General features: G+C 49.7%; 1 protein-coding gene across 3 annotated transcripts in view; it reads left to right on the forward strand.

Annotated features, from left to right (window-relative positions):
• Positions 1 to 1,518: 1,518 nt before the first annotated feature.
• The window catches only part of LOC144152172 (uncharacterized), a 38,306-nt gene continuing 23,484 nt past the window's right edge, over positions 1,519 to 16,340 (forward strand). Inside the window, exons 1-3 of one of the 3 annotated variants that reach the window (XM_077683401.1) lie at positions 1,523 to 1,797; positions 7,636 to 7,716; positions 9,370 to 9,520. In XM_077683401.1, the coding sequence (XP_077539527.1) occupies positions 1,642 to 1,797; positions 7,636 to 7,716; positions 9,370 to 9,520 (388 nt within the window). In that variant the 5' untranslated portion in view covers positions 1,523 to 1,641. Of the gene's footprint in view, positions 1,798 to 7,635; positions 7,717 to 9,369; positions 9,521 to 16,340 lie in introns of all 3 variants that reach the window. The other 2 variants (XM_077683393.1, XM_077683407.1) reach the window with 2 other exon arrangements.

A 16,340-nucleotide genomic window follows, 5' to 3' on the forward strand; every position in this document is an offset into this window, starting at 1 on the left:
GCCCGGGCGGCCAGCCAGGACCAGGACACGCATAACTAAGGACGCCCTCCCACAGGGCCCCTGCCATATCGTGCGCAAAATGTTAATCTCTGAAAATGATTGCTCCTCCTCCTCCTTATTGCGGCTCGGGCTTTGGACCCGTCCAGCCATTGTTCCGAGCCGGGAAAGGTCCGCGAACAGAAATGGTGGTAGGTAGGTAGGAGAGGAGGGCGCAGCGAAAAGGTGCAATAGCACGAAACATTCCGCAGCGCGAGCTTAAAATCGAAAGCAGTGAGAGCTGGCCGCCAACTCCAGTACAGGGAGTGGAAGAACGCAGCCGAACAAGTGAGCAGACAAGCAGCAGAATCCACCATCGCCATCAGCTCCCCCATTAAACGGAAGCTGGAGCGAACAGCGGCGCAACGCGTGGGATACGGATCGAAGCCATCATAAAGCGGACGGCAAAGTAAAACGCGCACTCTCCAGCCATGGGCGTCGGCAGGATTTTGTCTTGACGGGAGTAAACCCATTGCATTGAGGGGGAAGAGGGAGATGGCGAGGGGGCGGAGCAATGGTGCTGGGCCATGGCTTGGGTGAGGGGGGGGGGGGGCAGTGCCCCTTTTGCACCCCCTGCCCACGCCTCCAGCGGCAAGGTTACAAAGCCTTTCGACAACGCCAGGCGGGAGCATGCTTCCGCATTCACAACTTATAAGATGTACTTAGGGATCCTCGGACTTCTTTGTTTAGTGAATGTACAGAAACCGAAACAGCCCGGGGTAATCCGTCACCATATGAATGGTTCGGGACCTTGAATTTTTGTTCTCGTTTTGAAGCCGTGACTACTCCAAATCGTGCCAAGATCAGCGGGGATGAGCTCCTTCTTTTTTTACTACAAGGAGGAGGGAGGGGGGCTTCTTTCCTCTTTCCTGAGCCCCTGATCCTTGGCAGCCGTTTTTCTGCTGGAGACGAAAAGCGAATTCTTGTGTCGAGATTTCGGCGCTGGTCAGAGCGCAGATTTCCTCACGTCGGACTCTATTGGTCACAGGTTGTCTAAATTAATCTGTAGCCCTTACATACGGCGCGCTTCGTAGACCAGGTCCAGCTTCATCGCGTAAAAACCACGGAATCAAAGAAAAAACCTGACGAAATCAAACGACACATCGGAGATGAATTCTGATGGAAATTTCGATACATTTTGTGTGAAATGTTCGATAGCTTCGTGGCTGTTTTTCTTTTTTTTTTTGTATTTCGTTAAACTACAGGGAGTTGTGTAAGAGATTATGCATGCCTACGTCGCAGATGGCTTACGTAAAACGATATGAAGAATCGTTCAGAGGAAATTCACGAAGTTGAGCCCGTAACCTCAAAAGGGAGAGGGGGCAAAATGCATACATACCTTTGTAAAGTTACGCCCAGTGTGTGGGACCGGTGCAAAGTGGTGATCAACATTTGCCACTACAAGTTTGGGAAGCCACTACTGAAGAGCAGACAAACAGCACCGAAGCTTATCGCGCCGATTTCATGCCGAGATAGCGTGCGATCGGCTGCGCCCGAAATGGCATGCGCGAAGAATAAGCGGCCCGCCCATACCAGATTCGCGATCTGCTCGAGGCAGCTCGTCGTGACAAGAGCGCGTTCGCCGTGCGTGCCGCGGGCGCATCGATGAAGTGCCCGACTGATGCGGCCGCCTTCTTCAGGAACCTGTCCGGCCTGGCTCACGGGCTCGTGGGCGTCGTCCAGTGCACGTTCGCAGTGTTGTTCAAGATCAGCAGACTGGACAGCTTTGAATTTGGCATGAATCTTATGTTGGGCGCAACGGTAAGGAGCATTCGACAATTCCTCTTGCTTCCATATGCCACTCCCATTTGGCGCTGCAGCCCGATCGCCGAATCACGCTGTATTGCACCTTTTCCAAAATCATCAAGCAAAGGGACTTCACGCGAACGGACCCGATGCTGCGCGTTACTGGCATGCTTTGTGAATAGAACGCTTGCGTTAAGGGGCGGCATATTTCGTCAAGCTTTGTTTTAAGGCGAAAGCCTTAGATCTATCTCTGTTTTGTGGAACGCGTGAGGCGCACGGAATCGCACAGAGAACCGGAGCGCGCAGCACGACACAGGGGAGGCGCGCTGGGAAAGTAAAGCCGGAGGAGAGGTGAAGGGGGGGGGGGGGGAACGTCTACTAAGACGTTCGGCGAAGGGGGGGGGGGGGGACGTCTACTAAGACGTTCTGCTGAGACCAACGATGCGGGTTCGATCCCTGCCACGGTACAGATGGAGGCGAAAAGCGAAAACGCCCATGTGCCGAGATTTTGGCGCAAGTTAAAGATCACCAGGTGGTAAAAATTAATACGGAGCCCTCCACTACGGCGGGCCTCATCGCCCAGGTGTGGCTCCTAAGCGTAAATCAGCAAAATTTGAATCTGCGAAGAGGCGTAACAGTGCGCGCCGGGACGAGGGAAACAGCGGGGCCAAAGGCCACTGCCGCTTGCGCAATGTATACGAGCCGCCTCGAGAGGTGAAGGCACCGACAGGGGTGAACAAGAGGCTCCTGGCGATGGCGAGTGAGCGAAACGAGCTTCGTAGGGTGCTGTCCAGGGAGCTGATCCAGTGGTGACTGGCGCAGCTGCAAAATTCAACAGGAACTTTCAACAGCAGATCAACAAAGTCCAAGTACGCTTTCGCCTTCACTTTCTCATCCCTTGTAATGTTCTATGGCTTCCTTGCCACGCGTGGTGATTGGGAGATATAAAAAAGAATACAGGACTTAGTATTGATAGTAATAACATTAATTAATAGTATACCAGTAGAAAGTTGCAGTGACATCTAGGTTTAGGTCTGAAGATGTACAGGTGTCGTCAGAAGTAATTGGAACACGGGAGCTGTGGCCGAACCACATATATGAGCGCCGTGTACCTGCACCGGCGGAAAACGAAAGCAGCAGATCACGCATGCATGCGCGCCTGTCGACGGTGATAGCGCATCTATACCTCTCGACCCACTTCTTTTAATGTGGGCAAGATCATTCTTCGCAGCATACTGGTCTCGGCGATGGCACTGTTAGCAGATACACAACTGGGAGCGTCTTCCGCAGACTTCCAGCGCACGCGAGCTGCTGGAGAAGCAGCGCAATCACAGGGATCTGAGCCATATAAACTGACAATTTTATTTTTTCTGGCCTGTCTGGTATCAGCGCCACCGCCGAGACCAGTATGCTGCGAACAATGCTCTTGGCCACGCTAAAAGAAGTGGGTCCGGAGGTACAGACGGGCTATATCATCGTCGGCAGGCGCGCATGCGTGTCCTCGTCCTTTATAGTTTACCGCCGGTGCAGGTTCACAACTCTATGTGGCTCGGCCACAGCTTGCAGTTACTTCAGACGGCACCTGCATGACCCGATAGCCTTATGCATCGACGCCGAAGGAGCGTTTTGGAACGGAGTTGCTGCGTTTACGATTTCCACTTTCCAAGCATTAAGGTCAGCCATGAGTACAAGACTAGCCTCAACGGTTTTAAATCACCGTGGCACAGGACAGACAGATGCCACCTATGCCTGTGGGGCTGAAGATGCGGGCGCGAAGAGTCGCGGCTGCTTGGTGTTGGGCAATTTCATCGAAAAGGCGACACTGTCAGTGGTTCAAAGTGCTTATTCCTTCATGTCGTGGCCAGTCTGAACATTCTGGATTTTGCTTAGAGAGAGGTTGAAAGAATACATTTGTTTAGTAAGAAAGAGTGCGAGTGTGTGCAGAGGGGGAGGCGAAGTCCAGAGCCCCGGATGCAGCAGCTTGTTTCCTGCTCCTTCAGGCTGATCTTGAGGGGACGAGCTCGTTCAGGCTGCCTCCCATTTCTCCACAGAAATCGAATGTACAATGTCTGAGTTGCTCTCCCCTAAGCATGCCATCTTGTAAATGACTGTGTAGCGTGGAAGGTGGTGCATGTTTGCCGCATTTAGCACAGTTTTAATTTTCCGTCGGATGTTTCCTATCTGCACCTAAATGGTTTTGTGTATATATAGAATTGTTTGTATCCAGCGCAGAGTTCGCGATTCTTCAGCCTTGGAGCCCTTTGTGGCACGTGAAGGATCGTGTTTGTACGTATAGAAAAAAGAGACGTTCTCCGTATTTTTCGGGGAGGGGAGTGTGGCAGACGGGGTTGCAAGGAGCGTGGTATGCGAGTTAGCGTGCTTCCTGCAGTAACCTCGGTGTCATTAAAGACCCTCGCGTTCGGGTGTCCATGTAATTTGAACATCTTTCATTGGAAATAGGAGAATTTTTCGCGAAAGTTTATGCAATCTGTCTGTGATCATGTTTGAAACACTGTAATGACAGTCTAATAATAGTGCTTCTATTTGATAATTTCGCCAGTTGGATTGCAAAGAGGATGGCTCCAGTCTCCACTTCTTCCTTTCCTGATTTGATTGATTGAGGTTTAACGCGCCGATGCTACATAGGCGATGAGGCGCGTTGTAGTGGATGGCTCCGAATTAATTGACCACCTGGGGATTTTAAACGTGCGTCTTCCGTTCCTGTGTGTAGGGGAAGGTAATGCAGTCTCAGATTGCCAGGGTAGTCCACTGCGACGACTGTTTCCTCGTTACTTTAGTACGTTCGAGGCCGGTATATGCTGCGTTTACGTGGTTTTGGTATTTTAATGAAAGGAATTTGAGTCTAGCTTCTTACCTGTCCTTATTTATGTATCGATACAATGGAAAGTTTTTATGAGGACTCGCTTGATCGCTGTCATTTCCATCATGGTATCCAGGGAGGGGGGTCTCGCATTCGACAGCCCGTCCCGACTTTTTTTTTCACAGCCTCTTCCTTTGCGCCAGGAGCGTTGCTTCCCTAATGTCTACAAAGATGTTATAAAGACCCGATTTCAGGACCTTTTAGGCGACCATGAAAAATGGGAGGTTGAGGGCTGCCGTATACATCTTGTCCAGGTGAAGGCGTTTATTTGGTTTTCTCTAGTGATGGTAAGTTTCTGGTACGGTAGGATGTACGATATTCGGTTCTTAATCAGCGCCTGCATGCGTCTCATCGTTTCCTCTTCCCTGTTCCCCTGGTTATGCGTTTTACAATGTGGCCTAATCCGTTAAAGATTTTTAACAACGGAGCCACTGTAGCTGGCCGTAATGCGTAACGTGTAATGCGTTAAAAATATCAAGAAAATGCCGTACACTCCTGAGCGCATGCCTCGCGGCGACCGCCGAGCGTCCCTGGCTCGCGCAGTGGCTTTAGCAAAAAATAAATATGGCGAAAACACCGAGGAGCGAGGAAATGTCGAGCGCTCGTGAGCGCGTGCCTCGCGGCGACCGGCTCGCGTCTCCGGCTCGCGCAGTGGTTTTAGCAAAAAAAAAAAAAAAAACTGGCGAGAACCTCGAGGAGAACCTCGCGTTGCCTAGCAACAAACAACGCTACAGCTGGCGCAACACCGGCTCCACGGAACCTGGACGCGACTCCAGGAACGCCCCACATACGTCGTGAACGTACGCGCCGCCGCTACGCCACGAGGGAGTGTTGTCACGATTACTGAGAACGCTGGAGTGTTTTTTGCCAATCTTGGCCAATCTCCCTAAGTGGGTATGCTTGTCTTGCAAACGTGCGCCCGCGACGCAGAGCGGTCGCCGCGAGGCAAGCACACACGAGCACTCGGCATTTTACTGGTTTTAAAATCGCTCGTCATCCCGCCTTGCGAAAGTGGATGTCCAGCAATTAAAGATGTTGTAAACCAGCAAATGGTGATGGAGGAGGATATTAAATGTTTCTCGTCGTCTCGGCGGTCACTAGATAAGGGTACAGAATATCGACCTTCTTTTCTCCTATTCTTCCGTGCCACCACCATGATCATTGGTCAGTTTGCATCACGTGACATTTGTTTACACTGCGACGGTTCACAGGCGCCGCCATTTCGTGGTCTATGCGTTTTAGTCGGTCAACTCTGGTATAGGCTTAGCTTGTCCTCCGTGCTCTGCGGCTGCGCGCGACTCACGTCATTATGAATGCGAATCAAAGATAACGCGTGTAGCAGAATTTCAGCAGCACAAGTGTGTCCAAAGATGCGGCAAATGCTGGGTGGGTCGGTCCTGCATAGCTTGACGCATGCGCTCGGCGTCTTGGGAAAGAACTGCTCTAAGTTAGTGACACTAGTCCTGACTAGCCTTCAAAAATCTGCAAACGTAATCTCAACCGGGAACACAGGAACACATGGGGATGAGTCATTACTCTTATGGCCTATCCTCGAGAAAGTCTGGAATATCCAGCAAGTACGAATTTTTGTAGTCCGAAAAAACTATCGGTTATGTCTGATTAGCCTGACGCATGCGCTAGGCGCCTAAGGCCTTGGAGTTTTGGTCCACAGAGATCATTTTTGCCCACGGCGGTGAAACCGGTGAGGGGGGGGGGGGCGCTAGAGGTATACAGCTTTGCCGTAAAAAAGCACGCTCGATGTGTTCGTCACCTCCGGATGTTATGCCGTTCCGTGCAATCTCGGCTACACGATTTCGCCGAGTGTGCGCTTTCTCGAGCTCAAGGCCACGCAGAAATTCTTGCTCCATGCCCAAGGCCCTCTTAGTGTCTTTCACAAACTATCGGTTGGTCCACCCTTGCGCGTATGAGCGCGCCGTGATAGCAGTCCTCCTCAACAACCAGAAGTTTGTGTTTTATTTGCCTATAATCAAAGCCAGGCAATAAAGAAAAGCGGGGTTATGGTGGAGTGGTCCGAAGCACTGGTTGTAGGGCGTCACCATGTTCGAATCCCCGATTGGACGTGTGCTTGTTTGTTTCTATACTGCATTCACTATTTTGCGCTGCAACCTTCATTGCTCCACGAGCGAGTTGGCAGACTGCATGCAGACTGACACTGACGCGCTGGCATTGCAAGTTCTCGTTGGCGTTGTTGACATGAGCACCAACAGCTTGCGGGAACAGTGCCGAATCAGCCGACTCTCGGCCTGGTGCGAACACGGGTCTTACGACACAGGCGTGAGCCAGTCACGTTCCAAAGGGGGTGGTAAAAGCGGCTCGCTGTTGAGCATCTCCGATGGCTCGGAGGGCCTGCAGCCGCTGCGTACGCCTCGGCTAGTGAACGTTGCGATTCTAAGCGGGGCTGGCAAGCTTATCTGACGCATTCTAACGCCGACAACGTGACAGAAGCGCGGTATACGCCGATTCTTGAGATATCGAGAATTCTCAATTAACAATAACATCGGATGCCAAGCATATTGTTGCACAGAACCGAAATAAACTGCTTAGAACAACCCCAGTCTTTGACATGGTCCAATCACATCGCATTTCGAATGCTCGTCACTGCTGTTAGTTGTTGCGGCCGCCGCAAATGTCACATGGTATTTGTTCTTCTTTCAGGCTTTATGAATTTAATACTGCTTTATCGACCGGATAAACGAAGAAAAGTGTGTTTATTCGAACCAGTCTATATGCAATGCAAAAAGCCAGAAGTTTGACTAATTCACTTCAGGGCTAAATGCTTTCGGATTCACAACTCGTAAGGGCCGGGTGCTTTGGTGTCCTCCAATTTCTTTTATTGGGTACCATTTCAAATGTATGCTTCTCAGAGGTTACTGATGCAGTTCTCAGAATTACAATTTAAGCTGCTCCCCAACACCCAAAGTTCTACTCTCATCTTCAATGCTCTGTTACAGAACATTCTGCTGGGTTGCGCTGCTGCAACCGTGGAGACGCAGCGTACCGAATGCCGAAATCCGCGCGAGTACGTGAGCTTGGTAAGCCTTTTCCTTCTCCTAAAGGAGCGAATGGGGCTGCACAACAGATTTTTAGCATTCCGTATGATCCGTGTCTTCCGTGCGTACAGTGTTGACCGGGACCCGACTGGCCACTTGCGCATTCGTTCCGGTAGGGTGGATTAGTTCCGCGGGGCGGCCCCCGTCATGCCCACGCATTAATTCGTTACGGTGAGGACTAGCCTACTCACTGTGCCCGCGCGCGCAGGCGCAGTTGAGTCCCGGTATTAGAGTTTTCGCAGCCCGTCTGTTCCGTTGTGTACGTAGTTACCGTGCTGACCGGGACTCGTCTGGGCACTTGTGCATTAGTCTCGGCAGGGGGATTAGTTTTGCTGGCCGGCCCTCGCCATTCCCGTGCATTCGCCATGGTGGAGTGCGCCTCCTCGCACTTCCTCCTCGCCCTTCCGCGCGCGCATGCGTAGTCGGGTCCCGGTAATCACGGTAACGACGTATACGACGGAACCGACGGACTGCTAAAACTATCTATTGATGGTAAGCACGGAACGGACGGAGCATACGAATTGCTAAAACTCCGATTCCACACTGTAGGCAGTGTGCGTGGCAAGAAAACTCCTGACAGTAGCTAGGTTACTAGGGGGCTTGGGTCTCCAATGCACAGAGCCGTTGCGTGAGTGTGTGTGTGTGTGTGTGTGTGTGTGTGTGTGTGTGTGTGTGTGTGTGTGTGTGTGTGTGTGTGCGCGCGTGTGTGTGCGTGTGTGTGTGCGCGTGCGTATGCGCGCGTGCGTGTGTTTTGCTGACTTGCGTGCCTCAGTGGTGATACTCTGATAACATCTAGTGACACTAGGTGGATAAATACTGCTGGTTTTTGGCCGGATGCTTTGAGCCAATGAGCGTAAAAGGACTGTGCCTATACTGAGTTGCGTTGGCGTGAAAGGTAAAAAATGGGTGGCAGAACGTTCTGCACCAGTTTTTAATGGGGACATGGGTGAATCTCGCGATTTCAGGGTGAGGTGATGAAAACTGAGTCTTTATATTCTCCAGAAACAAGGCACAACGCAAGGCACCCCGCCGAAACTTCGTTTCTCTTGGTTCCATCCGCCTTTTTAGACGTTAATCAGTCCTTGCCTTGTTGCGGCCCAAGAACCTTGCTTCTGGACGTTAATGTACGCAACACCGCTAATTATATTTGCTCAAAAAAGCAGTCTGTAATCTTGAGAGCCAGTATCAGTAGCCATGAGTACTTCTTGCCTTTAGACGCGAAGCCCTAGCAGCGTTGTTTGCTTATGACATCAGCGTCACTGCGATGATTTAGAATAATACCGTAAACCTATTGCCGCCTAATCGAATTTTTCGCACGAACTGAGCGTTCGTGACATTTTTTTTTGTTTCTTCATTTTTTTTCGTATCTCGTCTGTAGCCTGTAGGGCGACCTTTTGTTTACTCTTTCCTCCTCCCCCATCCAGTAACATGTTATGGTGTTGACATTCTGGCACAGATCTTGGTTTCTTCCTCCAGTAAAGACCCGTCTCTTCCTCTGTCTTTGCTTTCTTGGAGTGCTTTTTTTGTGATCACAGTTTTGGCCTTGTATATAGTTGTGGCCTCTTTAGTAGATAGCTTGAGTTTCCTTCCCCTTTTGCGCCTTACCACGACCCCTTTTCCCCTTCTTGCCGACAGAATCGCCTCAGCGTGGTCCTCTTCTGGAACTCGGCGCTCTTCAACGGCATCTGCAGCCTGGTGCTCTTCCTGCTTCCCACGGAGCTCAGCCCAGCGATGCGGTCCGCGCCCACGCAATTCCACCGGCACTGGTTCATCTTTATCGACTACGGTAAGCGCGTATATAAGCGACTCGCTGCTTGAACAGTCACAGAACGTCAAGAAGCCGAGGGCGACTTGGTATACGTACATTTGAGCTGTCATTGGGGAGGAAGGTGTCGCCGCCTGCCACCCTTTCCTTTCAGGGCATTTTCGTCTTATCATAGGTGGACCTTGCTGTGTTGAAATAGCAGTGAACCTGCGACTCGCGGCCGTCGCGCGAGTCAAGAACTTTTAGTTTCGCGACGAGACAGTGCGACTCTGTGCACGCGCAAAAAGGGCTCGAGTAGCAAATGCTAACGCCCCTGAAACGGTCCCCGAGCACCTGCCTGGGACATATACAGACGACTCTCGATAATTCGAAGTCGCTTAATTTGAATTCTCGGTTAATTGGGAGTGATGTTCTGGTCCCGGCAATTTTACATGCAATTCAGTGGAAGAGATCGTTAGATAATTCGAAGCTAGAACCCATTAAATCGGTTAATTAGAAGTTATTTCTAAAAGAAAGCATCAAGGCGACCGTCCTTTCTCGATAAAATACAAAATTTTCGAGCGCAAAAACAGCGCCGTGTTCTGTACTAATGTTAGCGCCATCGCAATTGAGGCAGCGCACAGTTTATAAAGCACCAGGACAGTTGGGAGTCGCGCCAGCGTATGCGTCTCTCTTTTTCAAAGTTCTCAAATTTTTGTTGTTGCGCCCAGCGCCGTGCGAGACCTTTGTGTGGGGGACTCTTCAGGCTTCGATTGTAGGGATCAGCCTCAGCTATCATGACAACCAGCGTCGTACGCTTGACTGGGGGCGGAAGTCGAGATTCTGAACGGAACCATGAATGGAGGCGTGTCGCGGACTAGTAATAATGCGGCTATTGTGCCTTTTCTTTAATTGGATGCTCGGTTAATTCAAAGTTTTTGCGATCCCCGTAGACTTCGTATTAACGGGAGTCGACTGTACGTCCGTTCAGCAAGTAGAGGGGGGGTTGCTGCAACATATCACACCTTAGAAGTCTTACCCTCAGTCAGTGTCGTACGCGGTTTTTTTTTTAGTTTAACGTGAAATTTATAAAGTACATCGGGATTAAAGGGAAGGTGAAGCGGTTTTAGAATTAAAAGAAAAGTTGACTAGCCGCAAGTACACATTGAATAGTTCATGTGTACGAAATATTTTCGCAATACATGCAATAGAAGCGGCGCAATGAGCAAACAAAAGTGGCCCAATGCCCCGCCCCCATCTCGCCGCGCGATGCCGGAAGACCGCAGAGCGCGGGCGAAAACCGGCTGAAAAACGTCATACCTGGACTTCCGGCCGGATCGGCCGCCTCGGCCATGCTCTTTTCGCCGTGTTTGCTTGTGAATGATACTTGTTGTTGTTGTGGTTGATAGCACTCATTTGTACAACTTTCGTGTTCAAAAAGTATGCACGAACGCCAAACGAGGCATACGTTATCATGCCGTATTCCTAAGCAGAATAATGCCACGCCGGGATGCTTGATAACATAAGGAAGCGACAGCCGAGGTGGCTGTGCTTGATGACAGAGAATATACTATACTACGTTAAATACTTTGTAAACCGCTCCAATGCGGGTTTATTTTTTTTTATGCGACGGACGTGAATGTTCACATTAAATTCTAGATTTAAGAAGGATGAGGAATACTGCTGAACTTTGGCCGGGGATGTTTCGTTCCATTCCAGAAACCAAGTCACATTTGTTCAGGAAATACTTGTTTCGTTAAACGCGTCGGTTTTCTTTCCCTATGGGCTCAGGACAGTGTTAAAAAAAACAATTTTTTGGCGAAACTAAAACAAGGGGCCAATACTGATAGAAGTTCTCTCCCGGCTAAGAGGTAATTAAACAGTATTCTTACAAAGTAAAAGAACCAAAACAACCAGATTACTTATTTTGCAAGTATGCATGTCACGATAAGGTGATGTTTGTCTGGAATTAAAAAAAAACACCACTCCGAACCACCACCGTGCCATAATTTGTGTTGACTGCGGGGGCCTAATTTTTCGTCCAAGATTCCGTGTGGCTGCATATTATAACCTGGCAAGCACTTGTTGTCACTGAACCTCAAGTGTGCTCCAGTGATAGTCGGTGATATATATAATGATGATACTAAAAAAATTTGGAGCGAAGAGTAAATATACGGCCTCTGTCCGACTAGCGCGGTAAATGCTTAAATCTAGTAATGCTGAAACAGGCCAACGATTCATTATCACAAACGTTTGGTGATTGTTACCTAAAGTAACGTAACTACAACGTAACTGCCTTGTCCGACTGGTCTGTTAATTATAACGAGGTGGCCGTAATATTGTAGCAGAATGCGCAACGCACAAGCGAAAATCAAGCCCTACTACAGTCAATAATGCTGAGCAGGCACTAGTATGCTGCAGTGTTTTCAGAATAAATGCATGTGAAGCAGTAAGACGCCACTCATCGAAGTGCAGCTAGCAATCGCGGAGGCGCCGTAGCGCCGCTGCCGAAATGGCGCGCGCGTGTGGGTCTGTGTACGGGGATGAGTATGGTGGGCGACAACAAACAAAGGAAATGCGGAAGCAGAGTCTGCTTGTTGGTTTATGCGTGTACCGGCAAGATGTGTCTCGCATATACGTTTACAGCGCATGAACGCTATTTTTTCGCGCAGTGCACGTACGTGCTTTTCGCTGGTACATTGTTTAGAAAACGCCCATTAATCTTCGGCATAAATGGTTTTGTGTATAATAAGAAACAGTTAAGGCAGTACCTAATATTAACATAAGGTATAAAATCCCCCTATGCTGGTTGCCTAATTCAAAAATATTTTGATCGAACCCACTAGTCGACGTTACAGTCACTTCTTTGGGGTTGTCTGTCGTGTAAAGCAAATTTAAGCTCCAAGATAATTGAACCAACAGCACGGGAAAACATATTACTAACTTCCAGTCATGTGCGAAAATTAAACTGCAAGCGAAATTGCCGCAAAGGCAACCGTGCGATCGTTCGCAAAGCTTCTGACAACCCGCGCGGCCGAAGGGTGTCCTCCTCTGACGTCATGACTGGCGCAACCAATTAGGGGCGAGAAAAGACGAAAAGCGCGCCTTTCAAACGGGGCCGCGCTTTTTGCAAGATAAATGCCACTTGGACTCATGTACGATAAATTTAAATGTGATATTCGGAATCAGCGCGCAAGAAACTATATAACTGTTAATCTAACTCAATTTTTTTGGAAAGCGCTTCAGCTTCCCTTTAACACACACTAATTTGGGCATAGTAGCCACCCTCTACATAACCCCCCGGTTGTTCTCGTTATCTTTGTGTTTAGGCAGTGGCATCGAAATGGCCTTATCGTGATGGAAGCAGACATCAAAGTCGTGTCGCCACAACGCATTGCTTGTGACGAAAGATGGATGATAGGCAGTCTTTAGTTAATGACACACGGAGTCAATATCATCATCAATTCCACTCGTTAACTTAAAGCGGAACAGATTCGATTCGTCGCAAAGGATAGCTTTGAGGGCGAGTCCGTACTGGGTCGTAATACCGAAGTGGAAAAATGTCTAAACAATGCGGTAGTGAACAGTCGCGGTACTGGACTGCGCCGAAACATCACTATTGTTGCATTGCACCTGAACGACGTCAACACACGGAGTAAAAATCAGCAATAATCAGCGCAAACACAGATAACAGCTTCGCTGAAACACCGGTTCACCCACGGCGCGATATCTACATGATTCTTTTTTTTTTTTTTTCATTACTGCATCTTTTTTGCCACGAACAGACCTACTCGTTATAAAATAAAGCAACAATTACACGAAATTCCATCTTAGGTTGAGTAAAGTTGCTCCAGTGAAAAATGCTCAGAAATATTCCCAGCTCATTTCGATGTTTGCAAGTCGGAGTTCAAGGCAAAACTTTGTTGGAGCGAAGCATGCAAAATAGCTTGTAAACGAGTGGGTCTCGAGAGGAGGGAGTGAAGGAGGAACATAAAGCCGGCAAAGACACAAACGTGCCAGCGGCGTAGATGGCTCTAACACGAGACATGGCGTCGATGCGTCAGCGCGACCGTGGAACTAACGCGAGGGGAGTGTCATTATGCAGTAACGGGGCTGCAGCATGCGGGTACATAACGGTAATATAATTTATTTGCCTAGCCCCAATATCCTCCAGAAAAGACGATCCTGCTGTATCGATCGATAAGTACGAAATGCTACGAAATCAAGTGTTGAATAGCTCTGCGCAGAGGCATTCTAGACGAAGTTCAAACCCGTACGAAGTTGAAAACTTCGGTTTTTGAAAAACAAGTATTTCACAGAGAAATACCACCAGCTAGAGTTAGTAGTCGAACGAGATAAAAAAGCTCTTCAAGAAGCTAATCAACAGACTTTTACTTTGCGTAATACGCTCTTTTGTATAGTTCTCATGTGCTTGGTCATGAAACCAAGCCATTATTCATTTTTAAACGAAGAGTAATTAAATGAATCACAGCTTTCACCGGCGAACACAATAAATTATAGCCCTGAATGGCAGTTTACAATGCACGCGGCAGAAGATTATAAAAAAATTCTGTTCCCTTCGCCAAGACACTATAAGAGATTAGGACAAAAATGCCTACTGTTTCCATTTGGTTTTTCTGCATTTACCAATTCGGGGTGGTCCACTGATGCTTTACCGCTGCTTTTCAACACTTCCGATAGCTTTTCCTTGTCAGCAGCTGCCTTTTCCGCTTCAGGAACCGATTTTTTTGCCTCCGCGTTCCGCCACAACCGCACATCGAGAAATTTTCTTTTGCCTGCCCCGTTAGCCACGTTACCACGGCTAACGCTGGCTCTGTTACGGCCTCCCTGGCAGTGGCTCCTCGGTCAGGTCGTGTGGCCGGTGTTGCGGATCTGCTAGCGTGTGCGTCCGTTGGTCCTGGGTTGGGGCAAACATTGAGGCCGAGTAGATCGAAAAAAGAGACATTATGTACAGAAATTTACATCGTTTGATACTGAGTGAACAGAGCAGTGCGCTCCTGCGCGCGACAGATTAAATAAGCAAATTTGGTCCATCCCCTTTCATCCTTTTTCTCCGCTGTGTTCATTAACGCACCGATCAGAACATTCTATGGCACTGAAATTGACGCCCACACACTCACATAGAGAGGGCAGCTTTCCCTCTTACACAGGTGGACGTCATGTTGGCTACAGACAGGAAATCTGCCTAAGGTCGAAGTCCTTCGGACCACCCAGACAAGCGTCAGGGGGACGCCTGGGGCCCCCTCTGGTAATCCGGCGTTGGGCGGCTCGTTGAAGAGCGGTAGTGTTATTGGTCATAAGCCAGCCTTCTTTGGAGGGCGCGTGGGTGCCCGCGAAGTCGCCGAAAGCGGCTTACGTCCACAGCAGCATGGGTTGCCGCAAGCCAGGTCGTATCCCGTCGATGGGGGAGGGCACCCGAACGACGGAAGGCTTGGGTGGTCGAACCCGAGAATATCGACGGCGAATTTCTCAGCACGCACGCTGATCTTAACTCACAAAAACAAAGTACAGCCGCCTATTGTGAGTGTAGAGGTCGGAAGTCGACCTCTGCACAAGCAATGCACCCTTATGTGCAGGATCAGGGCTGTTTGAAGCAGGCACGAGAGAGGAGAAAGACGCGGGGAGAAAAAAAAAATTAGTGCCCTTCCACTCTGTGAAGAAGGATGACCTGCGAAGCTGGACGCAATCCACGGAGTGCACGATAGAAACCAGGTTTGTTCGTAATTCGGGATTAAGCATATTTCCTAGCCAATTAGCTGCATGAAACTTGGAAGGACCCGAGCTTCAGTCTCGCGGACCAACATGGAGTTGTATGTTTTACTCCCGCGTCATAGGCATCTTACTGTTTGTGTGTGTAATACACCAACAAAATTTGCTCGACCACTGAGACGATACCGGACAAGTTGCATTGGGCCGTTTGGCGCTACGTTTAAACTTCCCGCCAGCAAAACGGACATGTCATCAGTAAGGGCATGAAACTCATAGCCTCACGTGCACTGTCCCCCCCCCCCTTCCCCCTTCCCCCAACCTGTGCACGCCGGCAACCGGTTATGTGCGCGGGCTTAGGAGTGAAAGAAACCGTCGAAAATGTCGCTCTAAAAGCCCTTTAAGCAGAACAAGTAATATTGCCCCACGTCGGCGTTCCAAGTGGCAAGTTGCCGTTCATAAGGCAGGGATTCGCAGCAACTCGACAGAGCTGGAACGAATGGCCGCAGTTTTCTATTGTTTTCGCGCCTATTCGCGCTTCTGTTCGGGAGCGCGAGAGACATGCGAAACATGGTTAGTTGATGTCTAACGCTAGTCCTGTGTGGTCTCTACTTTTGTCCCGTCCTTACGGCGCTACTTAACCATGTTTCACAGTTCGAACCAACTAGCCCACACTTACGCATTGATGAGAGACATGCGTCCGTCCCATAGCGAGTTGAAGCTGGAAGGTCTCGGTTTTATTCTAGCGGACTAACATGCGAGTGTCCGTTTCTCTCCCCCGTCGTACGCATCTTATAACTGTCTGTAACAAAGCAACCCAGACCGAAACCGCTCGATTATGGACAGGACAGGACAGGACAGTACGCATCCAGCCATGAGACTTCCACATCCAAATCTCGAACCAGCACAACGGCCATTAGAAAGTTTTAGCAGTCCGTCCGTTCCGTCGTGTACGTTGTTACCGGGTTTACCACGACCCGTCTGCGCCTGCGCGCGCGGAAGGGCGAGGAGGCACGGACATGGCGAAGGCCTAGGCCCGCGGAACTAATCCCCCTACTGCGACGAATGCCCAAGTGCCCTGACGGGTCCCGGTCAACCCGGTAACAACGTACACGACGGAACGGACGGACTGCTA

This window comes from Haemaphysalis longicornis, unplaced genomic scaffold (assembly GCF_048455015.1).
Source record: "Haemaphysalis longicornis isolate Haplotype H1 unplaced genomic scaffold, Haemaphysalis longicornis Haplotype H1 scaffold_1, whole genome shotgun sequence".
Classification (NCBI taxonomy): domain Eukaryota; kingdom Metazoa; phylum Arthropoda; class Arachnida; order Ixodida; family Ixodidae; genus Haemaphysalis; species Haemaphysalis longicornis.